Raw genomic sequence first — 20284 nt, 5'->3', positions numbered from 1 at the left:
TGTGTTTCTTTTAAAAAAAATCACGAATGAAATTGTGTTGCTCAGTGCAGGTAATGGCCTTTAAATCCTGCTCAGCTCAGTCTTTTACCATCCCTGGGCTACTGTTCACCTGGCCACTCACTTTTCGAGCTCGTTTCCTCATCTGGGCCTAGAAATAACTACCTTCCCCGTAGGACTGCTTGAGGACTAAGAAAATAAATTACCTTAAGACAGGGCTGAGGCTTTCCTCTGGTTCCCATGAATAGAGCCATTTACTCCTGTCTGGAGGCCAAGATCGAAGACCCTGCAGCTTTGGGCTCTTTCTGGGAGGTTTGGCTTCAGAGCCCCCCTAGCTAATCTTTCTGCCCAACCAGACCATGATCAGCTGCTTCGTGTCCCCTTTAGAGCAAAGCACGCCACAGATTCCCAGAAGGTAGGTGTTAATTAGTATGATCACATTGGTCTCATCACACTTACGTTGTCAGCTCTTGCCCCCTCTGTTTCCCCCTTCGTGCCCACAGTGCCCCGAAGGGTACCCGTTCACAGTTGGCAGTTAATAAACTTGCTTAGGTGAATGTGTTAAGGGTGTGAGTGCGGGGTCTGAGAGGCAGCCTGGGAAGGAAGCTCCTGAGAGTGTCTTTCCACACCGTGTATTTTCCTTTGAAGAAGGAAGAGAAGGCAAAACCCGACTCTCCAGCTTCAGACGCTTACTCTTCTCATTAGGGGCCGGCCTCTGTTCCCGGACGTGGGCGTTCGTTTCTACATCTGCCCCCTGGGGTGCTGGATGGGGTTCCAGCTTTGTCCCAGGGTGCCACAGACCAGTACAATGTTCTCTCTGCATCACTGCACGCCGTTTCGGAGTGGAAGTATACTTGGACCATGCAAATGTTTGATCTTGTCGGGTAGTTTAAAATTTCATTTGTCAGGTCAGCGTTTTGTCTCTTTTGACCCTGAGGCTCTTTCTCATGGTTAATGCTTTGGCACTTCTAGAAAGAACTCTCTCTCCCCGTCTCCATCTCATCCTCTACACACTCCTCCAGCCCTCCCCGTCTGTGTGTGTCCTCTGGTCTCTCCCTCTCACTGCCCCTCTTCCTCACTCCATCTCTCCTCCTCTCCTCACTCCTTCCTTCCTTTCTCTCTCTTCTTGTTTTACAGACTGTTTCATATTTCTTGAAGTATGTTCATTTCCCAAATGATCCTCTGGACCACTCACCTAATCAGGAGTCCTTAAAGTTGTGTGTGTGTATGTGTGTGTGTGTGCATTCCTTCAGACATTTCCATTGTTATTTCTTTAACCAACACAGCATGCATTAGAGTAGATTTGGACAGACCAGAGTTTGAGCCTGGGCTCCACCACCAGCACTAGCCCCTCCTGTGTACCCAGGACACTGTCACAGGGCCAGTCGTTTCTCTTCCGGCACCTCGTTTCCTATCTGTGAAGTGAGCCCCCTGGCAGCGCGTTCCTCCTGTGGTGAACAGGAGAGTTCAGTGAACCAGTTCCGGTTAAGGCTTCAGTTCAGGCAACTGTGATTTCTATGCTGTCTGTAAAAATTTACCACATGTTTTTTTTTCACTTATCATCTAAAGCCAGTTTGACTGAGGTCCTTTGAGCCGAATTGCTCAAAGGAGGGAGGAGGGAAAGTAGAGAGATGGGAGGTAGCAGCTGTGCCCTCTCAACCGAAGGTTCCACCGAGTCCGTGACAGTGTGCGGACGCCCCCTCCCGCACCTGCCGGATGTCTTGGGCTCTGACTTCCACGTACCCCCCAGGGCTGACATCCGGGTCGGCTCCCGGGCCGTGGGAAGGAGAAAGCTGACCCTGACTTCTTCTGAGTTCTCATACATGGACCTCCCTTCTGTCTTGCAGCTGATGCCTTTTTCAAAGCCGCCATAAGCCTTGTTCCAGAAGTTCCAAAGATGATTAACATTGATGGGAAGATGCGGCCCTCAGAATCATTCCTTCTGGAATTCCTCTGCAATTTCTTTTCTACTTTATTAATAGTTCCGGTACGTTTCCCCAGAAGACGTGGAGGTGATGTCTTTCTCTGACCTGTTTTATGTACATTCTTAGCCCTAAAAGTGTGAGGACGTTCTGTCCATATCTGTGTTGGTTTTCTAGTCAGTTGTTTGAATTTCTCAATGTGTTTTCCATTCATTTTGTTTCCAGGATGTATTAGTCGAGGCTCTCTATATGGCCAAAGGAGTGTCATTTAGTGGTTAACGGCTTAGGCCTCCGGACCAAGATGTTTAGGGTGGAATCCCAGCTCCCCTTCCTCCCAGCTCTGTAGTCTTAGGCAATTGAGTAACATTACCGGGCTGCAGTTTCCTCATCTATAAAATGGGAATAATAGTATCTACATCTCTAGGTTGCTGTAAGTGAATATTAAGTAGGCAGATATACATACGTGGTTAGAACAGTGCCTTAGCATGTTGTAAACACTAAAAAGGTGGTGATGTTCTTTTGATGGCAAGTACCGGAAACCACAGCAAGACAGTGAAAGTTGAAGTCTTAAGTATTTTATTTTCTATATTAAAAATAGTATTCTGAGTCACCCATAGGTTTCACCAGGCTGTGACAAGGTCCAGGCACAAAACAGATTGGCTCCTGCTGGAGCCAAATAAACATAGGAATTTGGGGATGTACTTTAAAATAGTCTTGCTACAGCCCCCAGTCCTTTACCAAGAGTCTTGCTCAGTAGGTGGGTTTGGCCTCTGAATCAGCATTTTTGAAAGCTCTCTCATCAAGGCAGGTGTAGGTGGTCCTAGGATCACATTTTGAGAAACATTCCTCTGGACTCAGGGCATGAAAGAACCTCAGCTCCCATACGTACGGGGTTCCTTTTTTGGGGTGATAAAAATGTCCTAATGGGGTGATTGCACACTTTTGTGAATATATGAACAAACAATGAATTTGCATTTTGAATGGGTGAATTCTTGGGTGTGTGAATCATATCTGGGTGAAGCTGAGAAAACAGAAAGGGACTTGGCTCCCAGCTTTCCAAGTTCAGATCCCAAGTTCGCTTGAGAGAGGCAGGGATGGTCAGGAGGCTGGGATGAAATCGAGGATGCTTCTCTCATTGTTTTCATATCTTCTTCTTAGTACTTTATAATCAATTTCTCTCTCTTTTGGATATATCCTAGTTATTTGTCAAGTGGCAAAATCAAGGTTTCTAGTGAGGAAATTGATCAATGCCATTGTTCATTGATTAATTAGATGCATTTTCATTCTGCATGCAGGGTTTTCTCTGTTAAAAATCATTGAAACTTTGTGTGTGGAGTCAGAAACTTGTATTCAGTCCTGACCCAATGACTCAACAGCCTTGTGGCCTTGAGAAAGTTTTGTAGCTCCTCAGAGCCTCAGTTGTCACCTTTCTAAAATTCCATCCAAATGTATACCTTTGCAGGGCTGTTGTGAGGTTGACTGAAATGATAGGAAAGTGTTTTGTGAACCAGAAGCTCTGTCCCTGGGGTTACAAACTGATGACCAGTGGTTGGAATCTAGCCCGGAGATACACATGTTGGTCACATCATGATGGAAAACATTTGGAACGAATTACCAACATGTAAAAATTGGTGGATCACAGAAAAACCCAGATTTTTCAGTTCCTTGTGAAAAATTATGTCCTGCCATGTGGGGCCTGTGTTCCCCAATCCGGCCAGTTGGCTACAGCTGGAAGGCAGCTGCCAAGTTCTGGGGGGGCATGTGCACCCTCCCCAGGTCTCCTGGACACCTCCAGACCCACTAAATCTGCTTCTTTTGCCTACCTGGCCCCTTAGGCATTCAGGGGAACACCCCTGGTCTCAACAGACTTGATTCTTCCTCGTATCATTGCTCAGGTTTCTGCCAGGATTTACTCTTAATGAGATGAAGAGTAGCCACAGTTTGTGACTCTTGGCTGGGTGCCCTGTGCCAGGCTGACCCCCTCCGTCAGCACTCAGTCTCTGTGAAAACTCCCCCAAGCCCTGCAGGGTAGGAGTCATCGTGCCTTTTCCACTTAAGGAAACCTGGAGGCGGAGAGGCCATGCGGCCCTCCTGGGGTCATGCAGCTGGTAAGCAGCAGAGCTGGGAAGTCCTCCAGCGCCTGTCCTGCACAGTCTGTGCCTGAAACATTTGCAGTGGGCTTTATCTGCTTAAGGTTGTTGAGATTTAACAGCCCTGCTTTCCTCCTACAGGATGCAGCGTAGTAAGTACTGGCTGGCTTTGCGGATGCCCGTCGACATTCAGCCTTAATAGCCAAGGCTGAGCGCTGAATGAGCTCAGAGGCCAGGGGGTGGTCCTTACAGGAACCACATCTCCTTCAAGGAGGTTAAGCATGAGACAACTCCCAAGTCCCATTTCTGCGTGGTTCACATTGTACCTTTCGTGTCACAGCTTGTTTTTATTTCTTTAAATTTGATTTTATTGTTGTAAGGACATTTAACATAATTTACCCTCTTAACATAGCTTTAAGTGTACCATACCATATTGTTGACTCGAGGCACAATATTGTACAGCACATCTCTAGGGTTACTCATCTTGCTTAATTAAAATGTGAAGCTCGTTGATTTAGTGACTCCCCATTTCCTCCTCCTCCTGGGCTTGAATTCTGGTCTTTGGTTCTATGAACATGACTATTTTAGATGCCCTATAAAAGTGGAATCATACAATATTTGTCTTTCTATGACTGGCTGACTTCACTCAGCATAATATCCTCAAGGTTCATCCAGTGCTGTCGTGTATGATAGCATTTCCTTCCTTTTTAAAGGCTGAGTAGTATTCCACTGTACACGTATACCATATTTTCTTTATCCATGTATCTATCAGTAAACATTTAGGTTGCTTCCACATCTCATCTGTGGTGACAGTCCTACAATGAGTGTGAGAGTACTAATCTCTCTTTGAGATCCTGATTTCAACTATTTTGGATAAATACCTGGAGGAAGGATTGCTGGATCATACGGTAGTTCCATTTTTAATTTCTTGGGGAACCTCCGTACTGTCTTCTATAGTGGCTGTACCATGTTGCGTTCCCACCAACAGTGCTTGTACAAGGCTTTTTAAAGAACGGGTTTGAAAAGCTTTGATTCATTTTATTTAGGAAAAAATTGAAGTCATTTTAGACCAAATAAAATACCTGACCTACTTTATTCTTACTTACAAATGCAGAAGTAAACATTCCCCCAGGACAGCCCTCTCTCCTCAGCAAGCAGTGTCACTTTTGGAGCATTCTGAAGCATTCTGCTTTGGTGTTAGTAGTGGTCAGCCTCTTGGTAGACTGCAGACCAGTCTTCTCTATATAATTGAACTAATGCGTTTCTTTTAACATTTGATAGGACAAAAAAATAGAATAATTGAACAAGTTCAGTGTTGCCACTTCGGAGGCCTAGTTTTGATTCAGTTGAAATTTGTAGGCAATGGAAATGTTATTACCGTCAGTTTTCTGGCACGAATCATCAGGACACAGCAGGGAAATGTCTTCTCTACTGCTTATCTTCGTGAAAGGCCCAGCCATCAGCATAACATGATGTCCAGGTGCTAAGCTTCATTCATTCTGTCTACTCTGCAAATATTCTTTGATCTGGGAATGGAGGAATGAACAAGAGAAATGTGGACCCACTCAAGAAGACAGACACTAAGCAAATACGTACTTAACTGCAGTTGTATCAAGTGTCACAAAGAACTGCAGGGACCTCTGAAAAATCTCAAATTTGAAGGGAAGTGGGTTAGGGAAATTCCCTGAGAATGTGAGTCTTGAGCTGATCGCTAAGTGCAGAGGAGGAAGGAGGGGGAGTTCTGGGCAGAGGGAACAGCGTGGGTAAAGGCCTTGAGGTGGGAGGGGTCACCCAAGAGCACTGGAGGGCCTGGAAGAGAGCCATGGTGAGGAGCACCTAAGAGGCTAGAGGGACAGGCACTAGGGCTGCCAGCGAGGCCAGGGAGCTCTATAGACTTACCGACAGCCTCACGTCTCCATGGTGATGTCTCCCGCCCTCCCATCCCCTCCACATCCCCCCAGTGCCCCTCTTTCCTTTCGTGCCCTTCCTCCCAGCCCTGCTGATTTCTGGCTCCTTCTCTCCCTCTCTCCCTCCCTCCCTTCCTTCCTTCCTTTCTTTTTTTTCTGTTTTTTAAAATTGAAGTACAGTCAGTTACAATGTGTCAGTTTCTGGTGAACAGCATAATGTCCCAGCCATGCATATACATACATATATTCGTTTTCATTTTTTTTTTCATTAAAGGTGATTACAAGTATTGAACATAGTTCCATGTGCTATACAGAAGAAACTTTTAAAAAATCTATCTTTATATATCTGGCTCCTTTTCTAAAGGACTTTAATATTTATTCAACATGCTTATATACCTCTTACAGTGAGCCAGCCAGCAGTTCACAAATATTCACTCCAAACAAGCCTGCTATTATCCTCATTTCACAGAAGCAGACCCTGGCACAGGGAGGTGAAGTGACCTGCCCAGGGTCGCCAGCTAGTCTAAGTGTCCAGGAAAGAGAGTTCCAAGTCAGGATGTGTGTGCTCAGCGCTGCCTTCACTGCCTCTCTCAGCTCTCTGGGAAGTTAGTCATTTCTAGGGGATTCCTTCTCCCAAGGAGTGACATTGAATGGAAAGATTCCCGCCAACCAAGGACCCAAAGGGATGTTGTGAATGATGGAAGCCAAGCCTCCTTTTCATCCAGCTGAGAGAGAGAGATTTGAGTCTTTCCCAGGTGCCCCTTGGGAGCCCCCTTGGGAGCCCCCTTGGAAGCATTTGTTTGCTGTAAGGGAGACCCCAGGGGAACCTTTTCCCGCTTGGATTGCCAGCTGAACCCAGGATCTTTTTTCCTTCTTAAAAAAAAAAAAAAATCTGTGTTTGCCTTGCTTCAGTTGCTGGCACTGAGCCATCAAAGTACAATTTTCTTTTTTTTTTTTTGAAAATGTTAACAACCACTGAAGCGTGGATATCATGTGGAGAATTTTTTCCTTGTAGAGAAGGTTGGAAATAATCTCTTGGTCTCTTCGGTCGTGAACAAAAGCTCACGGAAATGGCTTGCTACAAGCCTTCATGTCTGCGTTACCCCTTCCTCCACCTTTTTGAAGCTGTGTTGAATGCTCTCTCACGATAGTTATGGCAGTTTGTGTTGAAATTAAGTTACTGGAACATTCAGATTGTTGTCGCTTTCCAAGGCAGATCCTGAAATAAAATATATTTTGAGCATCCACATAGCAGAACGAAATAGCCTAGTTAGAAACAGCTGTTAGCAAAGAAAGGCAGTAGGACGTTGCCAGCTGAGACTGACTCTGGAAACGGGAGGCAGACCACGGCGTGGGCAGTTTGCATGTGTAGAGTTAGAGGTATTCAGACTTCAGATCATCACGTGCCCTTTTCGTGCCAGTGTCCTAGCAGCAACTCCTGGAGATGTTAACAGCTGTACAATACACTTCGCACCCCTCCACCCTCATTCTTACCCATTGAGGGTATCGCTGCTGTTTATCCACACATGGGATTACATAGCTGTTAACTCCCACCTGCCTCGGTTAGAGCTTCTCATACTCCATGCCTGAATCCCGAATAGCAGCCTCTGTGTGTACCTTCTCCCAGCTAGCCAGCCGCATCAAGTCCGAGGCATGCCTCATTCATCTGTAGAGAGGAGAGGCAGTGTAAATAGAGTATCAGCAGTTAGGAATGTCCATCCTGGAGCCAGATTGCCAGAGCTCAAATCCTGGTTCCCCTGTGCACCAGTAGTGTGGCTCATTTCCCATCTGTGAAATACGGAGGGGGAGTGTCATAAAAGTATCTTCCTGGAAAGTAGAAAACCTATAGTAGCTTTCATAGCTACCATAAAAGTTACTGTTGTCATTTGTTTTATAGCCACCTCAGTGCCTGGCACATGGGAGGTGCTCAAAAAATGTAGTCTGTTCAACATTATTTACCTACCAGGTGCCTGCTGTATACCCAGCACTGTCCCAGGAACCAGTGTGTCCCCCAGGCAGTCCTGGCAGTGTATTATTGGACAACACAACAGATAAAGTACTTGTCCTTCTGGAGGTTATAGGCTAGGATGAAAAAAAGATGATCCAAGAGATACTGTTGGATGGTTCGCTAAAGGAATAAATAAGGTCGTTTCAGATGGTGAGAACTGCTCTGAAAACATGAGACAGATGACTTGACATAGAGACCAAGGGCGGGTGAGGGGCTCTGAATGGATGATCGGGAGGGCCTTGTGAATTGCTGACAGTCAGATGACATCTGGAGGCCCAAGTCTTGAAGATCAAGATTCCAGTTGGGGGAACAGTTGGGCCAGGAGGCCGGAGCACTCTTAGCATGTCAGCTGCCTCCCAGAGCATCCTCGGCCCTTCCGTCTGATCTGTGTGGGAGTCTGGCATCTGGAGAGCGCGTCCTTGGGGCTTCCTTCTGTCCGGTTTCCAACTGGTTCAGCCAGTGGGAGGTACTGACAGTGGGTTGGAGGGCAGGAGGAGAACGAGGTCATTGGGGAATTTGTCCCCCAGGGCTTGCTGCCATAGTTTGGCAGTGGCTTTGTTCTTCATTCAAGACCATGGCTGCTGCCAGGCGGCCTCCTCCAGCCTGTGCATGTTCCAGTAACTCCTCTCCCCACCGCCCGCTTTCAGCCCGAGGATGGTAGCGGCTTCTCTCTGTTGCCAGGCCCTGGGTGCCTCATCTTTCCTCACTATTTCCCTTCCCTCTGATAATCCTTCATTCAACTGCTTAACCCTTTAGAGTGTGCCGTCTGTGTCCGGCCAGGACCCTGAGCAGTCTAACTGGTCCTGGGGGCCTTAAAGGTGGCGCTAGACTGAGTGAGGGGCAGGACGCACCTGCTGCGGCGATGGCAGCAGGAGCCGGGCATTTATTCTCCACGGGAAGAGAAGTCTTTGGAGGGTGTTAAGCAGAGGAGCAGCATAATCCCGTGTACCTTTCTGGGGCTGAATTGAAGCTGCTGACTCTTTTGCTTCCAGCACTGATTCAGTTTAGCATCTGAGAACTCTTACAAGCTCTGTGTGGGACTGTCTCCTGGGTTCTTCCTTTCCCAGGAGAGGATCCTCGGTTTAGCTGTTCACGTTGTTGAACACCCTAAAGAGGGAGGCTGTGTTTGAAAGCCAGTGCCTTTGGCGGTGACAGTGGTCATTTGGGGGTTTGCCCGCGGTGGGCGGCTTTCTGCTGTGCCACCTGCTGTGAGGCCTGCAATCTAGCTTTTGTGGTTGGAGGAACGAGGCTTTTTACTGTTATGCACATAAGAGGAAGGCTGTAATTTTGGAAACAGGCCATTCAGCTGACAGGTAACTTTGCTTTCTTTCCTCAGACCCAAAGCTCTCAAAGCTTGTCTCCCCCGACCGGAGCGTGTTGCTTAGCGGGGTTAACGACATTTTGTCATTTTTCTCTGTGTTGTTCAGCCAGAGGTGACACTCCACTAATTTCGCTACAGCTGCTGAAGAGAGGGGACCTGGGTTTCTGTCTTGATTTTGTTACCTCCTGCTTCGTATGTGGGATTATTTATCCTTTTTTGGTTCTCCACTAGGATCATCCTGAACACGGGGTCCTGTTTCTTGTTCGAGAGCTGCTCAACGTGATCCAGGACTACACCTGGGATGACAGTAGTGATGATAAAATCCGCATCTACACCTGCGTCCTGCACCTGCTTTCCGCCATGAGCCAGGAGACCTACCTCTACCACATAGACAAAGGTAGCCGGGTCCCCGGCCAGACTGCACTGTGCTTGAATTTCCTGAATGTCAAGTGCAGTGTTCTCATTTTTTCTTTTATTGAATCCCCTTGTGTGTTACCTACCATGAACTTCTAGTGCAGGGTGTTGATAAATTTGCCCAATTTAAGAATTACCTGGGGCAACTCTTAAGAATACAGATTCCCGGGCCCCACCTGTCCCTTCTAAATGAGAATCCCCAGGAAGAGGCCTGAGACTTTGTATCTTCAACAGTTGTATCTTTAACAAGCATCCAGGATCATTTTGGGAGATAGGCGCTTTTGGATCGGTGCTGTCTTCGGTGTGCTACAGGATAGCCTAGAATGGTGGTTAAATGTGCACATGCAGGAGCTTCATGCCAGGCCAGTGCCTGACCGGTCTCAGGTGGGTCCCGGCCCGGACCCTGAGATCGGGTGCTTGGAGGGGGAAGGCGGCCTTGCTCCGCTACGTGCAACCAGCCAATTTGAACTTGCTGCTACAGGTTTGGGAGCCGCCTCCTCATGTCTTCGACGTAACACAGGACAGCCCCAGTCCCAGACCTCTGCCCCCTGGGCCGAAGCATCTTCCTGCTTGTCAGACCCTCACTTCCCATGTTTGGTTTCTGAAAAATGGCCCTATGGTTCAAAGTGCTTTGGCCAGGAAATGTACTGCAGGGTTTAAGCAACTGTCTCTACACCTGGACACTCCAGGGAACAGATGTGCAGTTCTAAGGATGGCCTTCTGTCCTACCCCTCAGAGGCTTCCTCCGGCTGGGATTCGGGGGCTGATATTACTTAAAGATGTGATGTAGGGAGGCTGGTTGATGTCAGTGATGCTAGGGGCTCCCACAGTCTGAGCCCCCCCTGCGTGCCAGACTCCATGGGCCTCTTTGTCCTCTAATCCTGACAGCATTATGAGGAGCACAGGCATCCGTGTCCCCGTCTTACATATGAGCAAGGGGAGACTCAGAAGGACAGTGTGGTTTTACCAGCCACACGGTTTCAAGGGCTCATGGCCAGTTAGTGCTGGAAGTGCAGTTCCCTGTGGGATGCGTGTTATGCTGCCTCCTTGACTACAAAGTGACAGTGTTTTAATTAAAGTAAATCATGTTACACATACACAATAAACCATAAAGCTCAGTGAATTATCACACAGTGCACACACCCTGGTAACCACCACCCAGGTCAGGAAATCAAGCATTACTAGTCGCCTGGAAGTCCCCTGCATGCCCCCACCCAGTCAGCACCACCACTTTTCCTCTGTAAAGCTACACTGCTCTCCTGACTTCCAGCATTACAAATCAGTCTGTCAGGTTTTGATTTTTATGTAAATGGACTCGTTTAGCAAGCGTTCTGTGGTGTCTGCCTTCTTTCACTCAGTGTTATGTCTGTGAGATTCTTCTGTGTCCTGTGTAGCTGCAGTTCATCCTTTTGCATTGCTGTATAGTATTCCTCTGTATGAATGAGATGGAATTTGTTCATTTCCCTATGGATGAACAGCTCTGGGCTGTTAGGAGTAGTGCTGCTGTGAACATCCCTGAATATGTAACTCTCAGGATGCACTTCTGTCAAGGACGTGACTGTGGAAGTGCCAGCTTGTGGGATTTGCTGTGTTCAGCTCCGGTAGATACTGCCTCAGTTTTCCACAATACTTACACCCCTTGACACTCCCGCCAGGCGCACTTGTTCCCTTGACGTGGCCAGCCTTGTTCATTTCTCTGGCAGCTAATGAAGTTCAGGTCCTTTTCCTATATTTGTGGGCCTCTTATTTCCTCTTTTGTGAAGGGCACACGGAGGGCTCAGAACAGTAGAGAAACTTCTGAGGACCAGACACTGGCGTGGCAGTGGGTCTGTAAACCCTAGAACCCTGTACCCGGAGCGAGCCCGCTCCTCACTCTTCTCTGCCTTAAGTGGATTCACTGAATCCTCTGTCTACACAGCACAGCAGGGTGGACTGTAGGAGCCAGAGCACGAGCGCAGGGAGGGCGGCTATGTTTGACAGGCAGAGACTTGTTTTCTAGCTTTTAGAGATGAAAACAGGAGGGTGGGTTTTCTTTGCTGCCTTCTTGGCCCAGCTGTGTTTACTCTGGATGCACAATTGTGACCTGACAGTTGTCTCAGTAGGAGAGAGTCAGGGGGCGGGGGTGGGGCTTCATTTTCTCATCCTGTCTCATTCTAGGCAGCCTTTTAGACAGTGTTGACACAGGTTTGAACTTTTGAAAAACTGGGGTCAGATTTTTTTTTTCATTGATGAAGGATGCCTCGGCTGTTTTCCTTCCAGATGAATAAGAAGAGGACATTCTGAGATTTCCCGGAGCAGTAGCTGCAGCGCTTGTGTGCACGCACGCGAGAGAGCGTGCTTGATGTGGAAGGGGAGCTATTCCTGACACGGAATGTTTATGTATTTCCTGTGCAGCTAGGTGCCTCGTTGGAGGAGTACTGCCCCGGGGGCCTGTGGGAAGCCACCGTAGCGCCTTCCCTCCTCCACGCGCTTGCCAGGCCCTTGAAGCATTTGGGGTACTGACCTCAGGGCCAGACAGATGCACAGATCCTGGGCTGTTTTTAGTGGCCGTTTGCCAGGGATCTTATTCCTCCCCCTTGTGGGCCCCCGTCTGGACTCTCAGGCCCACTCTGCACTCTGGCCTGACCCATTACTTCTAACTCTCAAATTCACCCTTTCCACCCTCCCTCCCTGCCTTCCGCCCTTGTCACCAAGCGTTAGCATGAAAACTCCCTTCCCCGCTCCTGACCCCCTTTTACACTTTCTCTGATGAGTTCAACCTTCAGGGCCCAGGCTAGCTCTCCCTAATTCCTGAATTCCATCCTGCGCCTAGATTTGAGGATCTTGTGACCCTGTGCCGCCCTCTCCCGATGTTCAGCACGCGCTGTTGTAACTGCCTGTTTGTCCACCTGCACCTCCTTATGGGCTGTGAGCTCCATGAAGGCAGGACCAGGCTGGCCTGTTCCCCACCAGGTCGCCAGCTCCTGGACCCTGGCACAGAGCAGGCCCTCGTTCAGTAGGGTTTGTGCGCATGCGTGTGGGTGTGCATGGGTATGTGTGTTGCGTGTCCACGCACGCCTGCAGGTGAGCAGCCTGCTGTGAACACACCTCTGGCCCCCCTGGGCAGGAAGCCTGAGCTTGGGTGGCTGGCCAAGGCGGTCCTAGACCTTCTCTCTTCTCTACTGCTGCTGGGCTGGTCTGAAAGAGTAGATTCCAGCTCAGAGTGAGCCTGGGGTTTATGTCAGCAACTGCCCTCGTCCTCAGCGGTGGACTGACACGTTCCTTCACCAGCTGCAGTTTTATCAGCCTGCAAAAGCAGATGCTGGTGAATGGCTGAATCAGATTCTTTCTCTTCTTACAAGAGTCACTGCCATCCTCCGCATCACGGACAGCAGTTGAGACACAGCAGCCAGAGCCAGAGCCGTCTCAGGAATCCTGGGCCGGATGCCTGTGGCCCCGGCAGCCCACCCCCAGCCTGTGTCATGGGAACCGCCGCAGAGGCACCGGCGGCCCGGGAGAGTGCTCCCCCGGAGAGTCCCCGTGAACAGGCAGCTCAGGCCTGGAGGAGAGGTTTCCTGCAGACAGATGCTGGGGGGCGAGGAGACCAGTTGTTCTCCTTCTCGGGCGATAAGTCCACAACCTGCTTACAAATGGTTCAGCCAAAAAAAAAAAAAAAAAAAAGTGTTTATCTGTCTGTGTGTGAGAGTGTTGTGGAGATAGCAAGTCAGAGAGCTTGCACAGAAGGGGCAGAATGGTATCAACTGGGGACGCTGGGTGAGCGATAGGCAGGTGTTCAGTGTACTGTTTTCCCCACTTTTCTGCAGCCTTCACCTTTTTTAGACTAAAAAGCTAGGATAAATGGAGGAGTTGTTATTCTTTAAAGAGCAATCAGAAATATCCATGAAGTATCTCTGAAGTTAGTAATTAAAATACTCATTATAATAGTTAATTGTTTTATCAATTAACTAATCACTGTATGGTTATACCTGTCCCATTCCCCGAAAGGTTCAAGGCAGATTGCAGGAAATATGCAAAATAATAACATATAGTTTTTCAAATTGAAAAAATTGGTTCTTAGGACGTTATCACTTAGGAAATACATGTAGATATATATCTGTGTGCTGTATATATGGGGCTTTCCTATGTATACTGTTTTGTTATTTTTTATTAATAGTATATTGTAAATATCTTTTAGTAACAGTGTATTGGAGCAACAGTACAGTGTAGCATGTGGTAGTTAACAGCTGTAGATCATATACTTTTATTGTCTTCGTGATATTTTATTTAATGCTAATGCCACGGAGCATTTAATCAAGACTCTTGGTAGACATTTATATTGCTTCTCCTCTCACCAGTATATACAACATTTATAATGAACGTACACTGAACATATAGTGAACATTGCTCTTTATAATGAAACAGTGAACATCACATACATGCATCTTTGTACACCTGTGGAGTGATTTTCTTAGGCTAAATCCCTTGGGAGTGGTTTTCCCCAGTCAAAGACCTATCAAAGGCTTTCTCTGTACTAAAACTTTTTTTTTCTGAGTAAAATAGAAATAGTTTTAAAATATATATAGCATAAAATTTACCATTTTAACTATTTTTAAATGCACAATTCAGTTTTATTGAGTATATTTGCAGTGTTATGCAACCATCACCATTATCCATTTCCAGAATTTTTTCATCATCCCAAACAAGCTCTGTACCCGATAAACAATAACTTCTCATTCACCCTCCCCCTTAGCCTCTGGTGACCCCTGTTCTACTTCCTGTCTTTGTGAATTTGCCTCTTCTAGGTACCTCACGTAAGTGGACTCACACCGTCTTGGTCCTTCTGTGCCTGGCACATCTCACTGGTCCTAATGCTTTCAGGATTCATCTGTGTTGTAACGCATATCAGAATTTCACTCCTTTCCATGGTTACCCGTTGTGTGGATAAACCACATTGTGCTTGTCCGTCCATCCATCAGTGAACAAACTTGGGTTCTTTCTGCCTTTTGGCTGTTGTGTATAATGCTGCTTGAACATTCGTGTACAGTTATCTGTTTGAGTCTCTGCTTTTACTTCCTTGGGCATATGCATCATTGGAGTTGCTGGATCATAGGACAGTTCTGTTTAACTCTTTGAGGAACCACTAAACTTTTCCACAGCAGCTGTACCCTTTTACATCCCCACCTGCAAAGCGAGAGGTTCCCAGCGTCTCCACGTCTTCATCAGCACGTCTCACCCTCCTTTTGTTTTGTTGTTGTTTTTAGTAACAGCTGTCCTAATGGGTGCCAAGTGGCTCCTGGACATTCCTTACCTATTTGCAAACTCTTACGTTCCCACCAGTAGCTTTCCCAGACCTACATCAAAACTAGGTATTATTCTTTCTCACCTTTGTTAGTCTGACAGGTGATGTTTTTTAAAAAAAATTCTGTGGTTTTAGTTTTCTGTACTTTGATTACTGGTGAAGTTGAATTTTTTTTCATAGAATTATAGGGCATTTAGATGTATTTTGGATGCATTGACTATTGATATAATTGCCCATTTTTCTACAAGTGACCCCAGTAGGGTCACTCTCTTTAAAGCTTCGAAGCCATCCCTGCACGTCGTACCTGGCTTTTCTCGTCTTTATGGCCGTTGCCTGTTCTGTTACACGTGGTCCCTGGTTCTGTAGCTTGTTGCCAGCAGTCCCGTGAATAGTCTGTGCGGCCCCAACAGACAGCTCGTGACTCTGATCCTGATGGGGCCGTCCACTGTGGCCCTCACGCTCCACCTCTCCCATCTGCAAGCTCAGCCGAGTGCCACGTGTCCCCCACCTGTGTCACCTCTTGTTTGCATCACACAACTGTGACCTCATAAATCGCTTTTGAATCGTGTATGCCTGAGAGACAGGATCTTCTTCGCTTGTTCCTTAGCTAGGGGTGGTGATGAGTCGGACCAAGAAGAGCACAGCAAATTACATTCCAGCAGATGAGCTAAGCTGACTCGGTTTATTGAAGATGCCTCTAAACCATGAACTGGATTAGCACTGTGTGCATGTGGCCGTGTAAGCACCGCCACACCCTCCCGAGGCACCTGCATGGCCTCTGGCTTATCAGATGTCACGGCACCTGGGACTGTGGCCAAATTTTAGACCTCGGGTCAGAAATTTCAAAGACCACTGCACTTTCCCCTCCTTGACCATGTAGCACTGAGGGGGGCTGCAAGGCTTCTGCACTGAACTGAGCGCTTGTTCACTGCAGGTGGAAATGACTGTGCTCAGCCACATGCATGTCGGCGTTTGAGAGTTGGGGTGAAAGCAGTTTAAAAAGGATCTGGTGAGAAAAGGTGTGTAGGCCCATGTAGGTATGGAAGGAAAGAACTGATTTTGCAAGGGGGAGGTTGCAATTTTATTACAGACAATGACTTTGCAGCAGCCTGGCCCTGGCCCTGGCCCTGGCCCTGGCCCTCGGCTGCCCACCAACCACCCCCACCCCAAGAGAAAACGAGACCAAGAAAAGAAAGAACAACTTATGTGTCCACAGGAGGGACCAGCTGATACGGAAATAGCTCCGCCACATCTTATTAAGTGAAACGAGCAGAGTGCAAAGCAGCGCCCTGCAGAGTCTTTCCTTCCTCACCTGGAGGTCATGCTTCCTGCAAGGTCGGTAGGAAGGAAGGAGGAAGGGAGGTCAAACTCAGGCTGTCCTTGCAGGCTGATCTTTCTCTGGACAGCGGCTGTCACAGGAGGTGCCCAGGCAGAGAGTGGGGGACTTTTTGGTGAGAGGACTCAGGTTCACAAGAAAACACGGGGACCTTATGTTCCACCTGTGAGAGTTTTGAGGCTGAGTGATGGGGCAGGCAGCTGGGGGCTATGCTTAATAGCTTAGGCTTTGAAACGAACCTCCCAGTTTGGGAGCCTAGCTGGGACGGCCACCAAGCCTCAGTTTCCCCATCCATCATCCGTTGTGTGTGCTGGTTATGAAGGTTCTGCAGTAATGTATGTGGAGCACTGAGCCCAGCACCTGGTACACGGCTGCTCAGCATTGGCAGCTATTCTCATGGTCTCTGTGAAGCTTGTTGTCCCCTACTGGCTCAGGGGGGCACGACTTCCACCTCAGGTCTCTGGCTCAGACTGTCTAGAAGGCCAGGCATTTGCCCTGTGACTCCCTGAGGCCCCAAGCCCAGTGGGAAATTCTCGCCATTTCCACATGTCCTGTTGTGCGTTCCTGCCACCTGCTGACACCGCGTGCCATGTGGCTGCCTGTCCCTGGCCTCGGGCTTGGAATATCTCACTGCTCTGGTTTCTTCCATCAGTCGACTCCAACGACAGCCTCTATGGGGGAGACTCCAAGTTTCTGGCTGAAAACAACAAGCTGTGTGAGACGGTGATGGCTCAGATCCTGGAGCATCTGAAGACCCTGGCCAAGGACGAGGTAGGTGCCTCTGGCTCCCCGACCCTCGTCGCTCGCCCTGAAAGCAACTTCCCTGGGTGGTTGGACATTGGTTCGTGCTTCTGGGTAGACCATTCATTGAGGGCCCGGGGGCCTCTGGTCCCGCCGTGTTCTGCCTGCCTGGTGCCCCTGCTGCCCTTCTCGTCATTCAGGTCTCAGCTCAAGTGCCTCCTCAGAGTGGCCCTCACTGACCCCATGTCACGTGGCCACCGCCCTCCTGCAAAACCTCTGTGCTGTCCCTATGATGCTCGGTGTGTTCACTTGTCAGTTGCCTGCCTCCCCCCGCAGAATGTAAGCTTCATGGGACCAGACCTCGAGGCGTGGGTCTTGGAGACCTGCCTGTGCCTGAGACAGGGTCTCTGGGGTCCTTCTGTCACTCACCATGGCATCCCCACCTCGGACAGCTTGACATACAGGCATGTGGGCTAAATAATGACCTCAGTCCTTTTAACACCCACGACAGCCCTGGGACGTAGGTGCTGTGTTCATTCTCCTTGGCTCAGAGAGGTTTCCAGAGCCCCCGGTTTCCTCTGGTCATGACAGAACACGGTCCCCACCCAGATGCCCCGGCCTGAACTCTTAACCGTCGCATTGCCCTCCTTAGTCAAGGCCTTGCCAGTTATCTTTTAAGAAGTGGCATGTGGCTATTGCCCCACCACGACGGTAAGTTACATTTTCCCAGCCTTTATTATGTGTGAGTCTAGCTTGGAGAACTTTCGTCTAATTCTCACAACTGTCCAGTGATCCTTCTACACTTTCCAGATGAGGACACGGAGTCCTGGAGTGGTACTTATGGAATATGGCCAAGGCAGTCTTCTAGAGCCCGTGCTTTCATCCACAGAGTATATTCTTTTATCAGATGTTGCATCTGCCTTTTCAGAGCAGTTTTTCCACATTCTCCATATGATCCATATAGAATATTCTCCATATTTTCCATATGGATGATTGATTTCAGTATGATTCCATATTATAGTACAACCTCAGTAACTCCCTGATGCCCTTCCCCAGTCACTCCATTTTTGTAGCTTCAGCCCAAACACGTGGGTGACAGACAGATCCCAGAAGCCCTGTCTCAGGCTTGGCGGAGTTGGTCTTTCGGGCGTTGTGTTAAGGTTGATGCCTGTGGTGTCATCAAGGTGCGGAGGTTGGCAGGGACTCTGGAGTTAAAGCTGGTGCCTGACCTTTCTCTGCATCCTTCCCCTGGTCAGCTGGTCTCGGACTTTCTGCCGCCACGTGCCCCACACCTCGCCCCCGGGTCTTGCTCTTCACCACCCCGAGCTGTCTGCTTGCAGCTCTGAGCATTTCAGTTTTGTTATTCCCACCGAGCAAGAGGCAACCTGACAGCTCGTTCCTGATCTCATGTTGGCAGACTCCTGTTTCCTCTGACTGCCACTCACCCACCCACCAGTTGCCTTTCCCAAACCCAAGACAGATTCCGGACTGCTCGGTTTCCAGCCGCTTCCCAGCGCCCACTTCCTTCCCAAACCCAGAGTCTCTCTTTCCTAGGATTTACTCCTATAACTCCCACCCCACCAAGCCCTTTGAAGATAAAATAAGATCAAACTGGATTTTTAATTTAGTTCTTATTTACTTCTAGGACTGTGTAGAATACCACTGTTACCCTTATCCCCTTCCCCACCCCACTCAAAACCAGAAGGATATTCTGTAGCTGCGGGTGCACACACACGTGACGTACATTTATGTCCTGGGTTCCTGTTCTCCCCAGACTATTCAAGCAAGTCCTGGAGAGAGTGGGATTTTTTTCTGGACTCCATTCCCTAGTGGCCTCTGCCAAGGTCAGGGGCACTGCAGGAAGGTCCAGCCTTAAGGTTAGCAGTCCAGAAGGCAGAGGAAAAATACAGAACCACTGCCGCCCTGGGGGCCCCAAGTACCTGCTAGCACCCTCTCTAGGGAGGGAGGATGTGGGCGTGTCCCGCTGACCCTGGGGACCTGCTGGGTGCAGGGCTGCAGAACTCTGGGAAAGTTAGTGCCAGAGGGCACTGGCTGTGGGTGGAGGAGGCAGCATCAGAACCCATTTCTTCAGGAACTGGTTTATCAAACTGGTTAGTATTAGAAGAGGTTAACTCCCCTTCTCCAACTGGAAGGCCTTTTTCGAATGCGTGTAAGCTTGGTCTCTGCGGTAGGTGGCTTTCGGGAGAGAGCCCTGTACCCTATAGTGGGGGTGGGTCCTTCACTGTCAGCTTGCACTGGTTACACTGACCGCGTGCCCTCTGCTCTCCCTGCTGTGGAGAATTCTTAGCCCCACCCCCCATCTTTACAACCGTGGGCTCTGGCTCCAGCTTCTTGCCTGGGGCCTCTGAGAACAGGGCAGTGTGTTTGACAAGATGTGCCCAAGAAACATGTGCCACGTGGCTTGAAAGTGCATTTCTTCACTCTGATGCAGCAGCTGGGTGTACTCAGGGGCGGCCGCCGACAGCATAAACGACCGTAGCCTGGGACCCCCAGGCCCACAGTAAAAATAGAGCCCAGAACCATATAATCTGGAACAATTTTATTTTCACATTGGCCTCTTTTTCTCTTGGGGGAGGAGGCGCTAATGGTGATAACAACTCTAAACAGAATTCTGAAAGAAGAGCAAGGCCGGAATGTTTCCGAAGAACATTTCAACTCACATAAATACCAGGGACACTCACTGAAAATGTCTGTCCGTATATGCACATTTATTAGGAAAAATATGGGTGGGTGGATGGAGCTGAAATGGAACATATCATCTTTCACTTTAACAACGCACTGTGAAACTGGGCACAGGGGCCTCAGGGGTGGGGTCCTCGAGGGCCCGGTGCTGGGAGACCTCCCTTTGCCTGGTAGGGAGCAAAGCTTCGCCCTGTGAAAACCCCAGTGCTGGTGCCCATGCTCAGTGTCTCATCTCTCAGCCCTGATCGCGGCCCTGCTTCCAGAATTGTCCTCTAAATCCACGAGAAGGAGCCAGCCCTGTTTTAATCACGAGCTTTATGAAGCCGTCTGGGTGTGGTGAAGCTGGGAACCATGCCAGACCCTTACAACTTCCTGGAAATGACAGTTCTCATGGGAAAAGGATGAAAAGAAGCTCTTTTCTATTTAAAGCCTCCCTGGAGTGAGGAGGGGGCTCGAGGCCCTGATTTGGTCCTCTTGTAATGTGTTCTTAGTTTTCCGGATCTTTGCACATTGGCGGCATGCTTTCTCATTCCCCAGACCCATCTCTAACAATTTCATCTCTAATGG

The 20284-nt window shown here is 48.7% G+C and overlaps 1 protein-coding gene across 1 annotated transcript in view; it reads left to right on the top strand.

Annotated features, from left to right (window-relative positions):
- The window catches only part of VPS35L (VPS35 endosomal protein sorting factor like), a 109100-nt gene that overhangs the window by 84858 nt on the left and 3958 nt on the right, over window positions 1–20284 (top strand). The window contains exons 27-29 of the mRNA XM_032460944.1: window positions 1845–1984; window positions 9477–9642; window positions 16926–17044. Of these exons, the coding sequence (XP_032316835.1) occupies window positions 1845–1984; window positions 9477–9642; window positions 16926–17044 (425 nt within the window). The remainder of the gene's footprint in view (window positions 1–1844; window positions 1985–9476; window positions 9643–16925; window positions 17045–20284) is intronic.

The sequence above is a fragment of the Camelus ferus genome, chromosome 18, assembly GCF_009834535.1.
Source record: "Camelus ferus isolate YT-003-E chromosome 18, BCGSAC_Cfer_1.0, whole genome shotgun sequence".
In the NCBI taxonomy this organism is placed as follows: Eukaryota; Metazoa; Chordata; class Mammalia; order Artiodactyla; family Camelidae; genus Camelus; species Camelus ferus.
The sequence above is the reverse complement of the archived record's forward strand: the minus strand, read 5'-3'. Positions and strand labels throughout refer to the sequence as shown.